Genomic DNA, 6,002 nt, shown 5'->3' on the forward strand with positions numbered 1-6,002 from the left:
TTGTGGAGAAGAAATATGAGGGGTTCACGTGGATAGGGTAGTGGGGTAAGGTATAGGGTAAGGTGAGTTGGTTAGGATAAAGTTTGTTAGGGTAAGGGTTGTTATTTTGTTAGGGATAATTAAATGGGAGTAGGGTACGTGGTAAGACGAGAATAAATAAAAAAAATAGGTAAAATTAATCTTCAGGAGGGACAAAATTAGGTGTCTACAGCTGCCGGTTGACTTTTGTCCCAAATTGCGCCCGAGCCCCGGGCCCACTCCAAGAATCGTTGGCTAACACCTAACGAACTAGCCCAAAAATAGCCCGTACACACTTTTTCACCTGTTTGACCAGCCAAATGGCCCCGCCGAGCATGCAAGGCCACCCTTACCCGCTCCACACCTCCCCGGGGGGTCGTCGGTCGATTCTCAACCCAAATCGCGCTCAAGCATTGGGCCTACCCCGAGAACCGTGGACACCCACCGATTTGGATCAAAAATGGCCCGTTCACGCCGTTTCCCTTGTTTGACTATCTAAATGGCCCCGCCGACCTCGCCGAGCCACCCTCACCCATACCACACCCCGCAAGGGGTTTGCTGATCAATTTTTGGCCCAACACGCACTAGGACCCCAGGCCCGCCCCAAGAATCATGGGCTAACACCAATCAAATTAGCCTGAACATGGCCCACCAGCGCCGTTTCCCTTATTTGACCACCAAAATGGCTCCGCCAACCTCCTTAAGACCACCCAAATGGCCCCGATGACTATCAAGTCACTCTTACCTACTCCACACCCCGTCGAGGGGTCATCGATTGATTTTTGGCCCAAACCAAGCCCAGGCCGACCCCGAGAACCGTATGATAACACCAACTGAATTGGCACCAAAATAGCTTGTTCGCACCTGTTTGACCACCCAAATGGCCCCGCCGGACCTCCATCACCCGCTCCACACCCCCGGGGGCTGCCGGTCGATTTTCGGCCCAAACTGCATCCAAACATCAAGCCCATCCCGAGAATCATGGGCTAACACCCATTGAATTGGCCCAAAAACAGCCCGTTTCGCCCGTTTGACCACCCAAATGGCTCCGCCGGACCAACTTCATTTGCTCCATACCCCGCCGGGACTGCCGGTCAATTTTCGGTCCAAATCGCGCCCGAGCCCCGTGCCCTTCCTGAGAACCGTGGGCTAACACCCACCAAATTGGCCCCAAAAAGGCTCATTCATGCCGTTTCGCCCGTTTGACCTCCCAATGGCCCCGCCGACCCTGCGGGGCCACCCTCACCCTCTCCATATCCTCCATTTGTCTATCCGAGGTATTCAAGAAGACACTTTTTATCCTTAAAAAGTAGTCTTTAGGACTATTTCCTTTTGTCCTAAGCTGGCTAACCTCGCATTCTTGTTGTTTCTGCAAATTATATCATAATCACTGCAAATGACAGAAAAATTATTGTCAAAGATTACATGTGTAGACTTTCACAATCTTTAAAAAAAAGTGCATAAATTACTGACCAAAACTCAAAGCACTTTTGCATGCATTAAAGTCTTTTCTCTCTTCTATATAAGGAGACTAGCTTCTGTTCTTTAGTTCTTGCAATGGCTAAGCACTTTCTCCTGCTGTTACTAATAGCATTAGTAAGTTTCTGCTGTGTTGTATTAGCTTTTGAGCCAAGTCCAATGCAAGATTTCTGTGTGGCGGATCCTGCTAGCCCAGGTATTGCAAATCAGTAAGTATCTCATATATACTCCCTTCGTTCCAATTAATGTGTCATAGTTTGTGTCGACATGGAGTTTAAGAAAGAAACAGAATCTTTGGAACTTGTGGCCTTGTACATGTCATAACATTTATGTGTTTATAGACACTTCCTCAGTAAAAATTTCATAACATTAGAAGTTCCATTCTTTTTGGAATGAGTTGAAAGGTAAGTGTGTCATATAAACTTGAACAAAGTCGAGGGAGTATTATATTAGGGCTAGAAGATCAATGATTTTATGAGATTTTTCACAATATCTTTTTTCCATTTTGTCAGCTAAGGGTAAATGGCTTATCTTGCAAAGATCCCTAGTCTATTAGTGCAAAGGAGTTTTTCTTCAGTGGCCTACATTTGGCTGGAAACACATCAAACACTTTTGGCTCTAAGGTCACTGCTGTTAATGTAGCTCAAGTTCCAGGACTGAACACTCTTGGTATCTCATTGGCACGTCTCGACCATACACCATGGGGAATTAATCCTCCGCACACTCATCCAAGAGCTACTGAAATACTCAGTCCTTGAAGGTTCTCTTCAAGTTGGTTTCGTAACTTCAAATCCGGAATTCTAGTCTCAAAACACATTCAAGTCTCACCACCTGTAATAAGGCCCAGACCCCACTCTGTGGGAATACACTGGGTATGTTGTTTGTTGTTGTAGCCAGTCACAAAACACATTTTGCTCAACATTATCAATATGAATCAAAACTTCACACTACCACAATAATCACTCATGGTGCATACTCCACATGATAATCGCCACGAAATCCTAAGAAACTGCACCAACGCAACAAACAAGAATATTATATCATAAGGCTATGTTTTAATAGCAATCTTAAAACAAGAAGATATTTTCTGATGCACAATCCATTCAAAGAAAGGCAGAGCACAAACATTGTTTCATATACAAAACCATATTAAGTACCACTGTTGGTGAGCTCATCACGGCCAAAATTTGTATCGATAGGAATGTACTTCTTTGAGAGGAAACTTAAAAAAAAAAAATGATCGGGCTATGACAACCATATATTAGGAAGCATCATGCTCCAGATACAAATGACGCCATAATCAAGCTTCTGCTAGTTTTAACCGGGGGACAATGTTCATTGATTGCAGCTCCTGGATTAGGAGTTTGCATGCATAAGGCAACTTCATCGTAGAAATATTTTCCCCGTTCTTGCACATAGAACAAATGCCAGTCTTCAACTTGTAGTTGTAATATCCCAAAAAAGCAATGACATGGGTGAGCTGATCTTATAACGACGATGGCATGACTGAGCTGAACTTTTAACTGATAGCATAAATGAGTCATTTCTGATAGTTTAATGACATATTTGAGTCTTTTTCCTTATTTTAATTAATGACGTGGACCTTTAATAAAAGGCCACATGGCAAAGCTGTTTTTGAAAACCACTGTTATGAACATATTTGAGCCTTTTCTCTATAATAAATTAAAGAAAATGTAGAGGAGAAAAAGAAGAGAATAAATAGTCTTTGATTCGAGGAAGAATTGCGAAATTGTAGTATGGAGAGAGAAATAGAAGAGCTTTTTGAAAGAAGTGAGCTTCATTTTGTACATTTGAAGAATAGCTAATATCATTTCGTTATACCCATGAGGTTCTAAAGGATGAGTGTCTTTTGAACAGAACAATTTATTTTGTATGTTGAAGATTTTTCCATCATTAATGAAACGTAACAGGTTTGATTTAAAAAATGGGAAAAATCATTAATGAAACGTAACAGGTTTGATTTAAAAAATGGGAAAATTATAATAACTGACCCCACTTGGTGAGAATACACTGGGTTTGTTGTTTTCGTTGGAAAATTATAATAATATTTCACTTCCTCTGCATATCAGTAAAAGTCAACCCACTAAACACACTTAGTTTGAGTCCATCAGAAAAGCAATCCCTAAAAAAGATATAGGCCAAAGAAAGATGCAGAATCTGTGATACCAGCAGGGTTCACCATGTTGAGCCTAACCGCAAAACAGTTTTAATTTATTTTTTTTTGGATAAAGTAAGGTATTTCATTCACAAAAGGGCATCAAGAAGGTGCATAGTTACAACTTACAATGAAAGAAAAATTGACAAAAGAAACTGGAATGAAGAAAAAGGAAATCTCTTTACAGTACGTCAATCTAAGACAAGGAGCTAAGGAGCTCCAGAAAATGTTCAGCGCTAGATACATTAGCCAATCTAGACCGTCGAAAAAGTAAGACTACACAACTAGTTTTGAGAGAGTGATTTGGAGCTGAGATTCCAGCAAAACAACTCCTTTTCCTCTCGTTCCAAAACAGTTCTTTGAGGGAAAAAGAAAAGAGATTACAAACCGTAAATTGCATTTCTGAAATTAAAACCCCATCAACTCCCGCTGTACAAATTTTTAACCTTAACAAGCTCGTAGTCACATAGAAGAAATTTTATCCCTGTGTTATTCCTTTTGATTGATTTTGTTCCTATCAAAGTACGGAAGTAATCAGGCTAATATAAGAAGAATTAGATTGCTATACTATATCTAGACTGCACATGATAATATGCTCATAATTAGAAATTCTGATGATAAAACTTTTCATATTCTCATCTAGAAATCCTCATAAGGAGCTGTCTTTATGTTGTTATCACTTGTTCCTCCTAGGAAAAACAAACAACTAATACGTAGCATTCCACCGTTATATTAGTTTACAACAACAACATACCTAGTGACTAGCGTGATCTCACAAGTGGGATCCCTATGCAGACCACACCCCTACCATGGAAGGTAGAGAGGTTGTTTCCGGTAGACCCTCGGCTCAAGTAAAAGCATTTCAAAGCAGTTCGAAAAAATAAAAAGTGGGAGTGAAGAAGCCTTGACAAAATACAAATGAAAGCATGACAGAACATTCTTAAAAGGGTACAGTAACTACAACACAGGTAGATTAGTTTAATTTTAAATTTTTATGTAGTAAATATGTTCAAAACATTGGGATCAAAATAGCAACAAGGATCACTCCTGGGATTCCTTGTTTCCATGAAAGCTTCTAAACATAATCGTCAACTTCTGGTTTTAATTTTTATAATGATCATGGTTAGCTTGTGATTTTGAGATCTATAATAATCAAGTGTAAAATCGCAGAGTTAAGAAATACACAAACAAAACAGGATACTACTTGTCGACTTTAATAAACACTTGAATACCAGGCGGGAGAAACACAAATAATAAGACTGTACCAAAGGAACAAGGTACAGTCTTTCCTGTGCATCCTAAATCGTTTTACATCTCAATTTCCTGTAGATAGGGATGATTAGCGATGATTTCACCTAAGGTACGGGCAACATCCTTCCAACTTCCCAATGTCATGCCCACTTTAGAGAGATGTTCCGCAATCACCGAGATTGTTTAGGGTAGTCCTTGGCATTTTTCTGCTATTTTCTTTCCTATTTCATCCAACTTGGGAGGATGATCGTGTTTTGGTCCAAATCGTCAGCTCAACAACATCATCTGTATAACTGGCAGCATCTCTTATTTTTTCCTCCAAAGAGTTGATTTTTTGAGGATCAAATCTACTCTTGCTAGCTTCTTCAACAACATTTTTAAAATATTCAGCAGTTTCATGAAGGGAGTCTAGCGTTTTAGCAATTTGACCTTGAATGAGTTCTGGATGTCTTTGCTGTATAAGCTGCCATCGACTTCATAAGATATCGAATACTCTTTTTTTGAAATTATTGAGGAGACACTAAGACAGACGTGATAGTAAGAAGCTAAAAATAAGGAGGTAACACAACTATTTTCACCTTAAATATCCTTCACAAGATGAAAAGGATATCAATATAGAGAAATTTGAATTTAGTATTCACAAGTATCACAATACAAAGTTTCTCAACTATCTCAAACTATTTTTTCACACATTTTATTACCACAAATTGTTGTACAACATCTTTTAATTAATTTCCAAACCTTTTCGTAGTGTTGATGACTAAATTATTTGACTTAATCAGAAAAAGGAAAGACAAAGTCAGAGGTGTAATGTAATAATCCTTCAATCCATTTTACATTTGATTAATGTTTTGCTTTTATATATTCCCTTTCTTCTGATGGACAGTTTCTTCACTTAACTTAAAAGAATTATTATATCGCACCTACTAGTCTGACTTTGTCTTTATTAATTAAATCAAATGATTTAGTCATTAACACTAAGCTAAGGTTTGGAAATTACTTAGAAGGTATTCTGATACTTGCGGCAAGTGCTAAGTTCACATCTCTCTATATTGATATCCTTTTGATCTTGTGAAGC

At 39.1% G+C, this 6,002-nt stretch overlaps 1 protein-coding gene across 1 annotated transcript in view; it reads left to right on the forward strand.

The window, feature by feature from the left end:
• The first annotated feature begins 1,575 nt into the window (after positions 1 to 1,575).
• The window catches only part of LOC107844714 (putative late blight resistance protein homolog R1A-10), a 12,544-nt gene continuing 8,117 nt past the window's right edge, over positions 1,576 to 6,002 (forward strand). The window contains exon 1 of the mRNA XM_047397842.1: positions 1,576 to 1,706. Within this exon, the coding sequence (XP_047253798.1) occupies positions 1,576 to 1,706 (131 nt within the window). The remainder of the gene's footprint in view (positions 1,707 to 6,002) is intronic.

This window comes from Capsicum annuum, chromosome 10 (assembly GCF_002878395.1).
Source record: "Capsicum annuum cultivar UCD-10X-F1 chromosome 10, UCD10Xv1.1, whole genome shotgun sequence".
Classification (NCBI taxonomy): domain Eukaryota; kingdom Viridiplantae; phylum Streptophyta; class Magnoliopsida; order Solanales; family Solanaceae; genus Capsicum; species Capsicum annuum.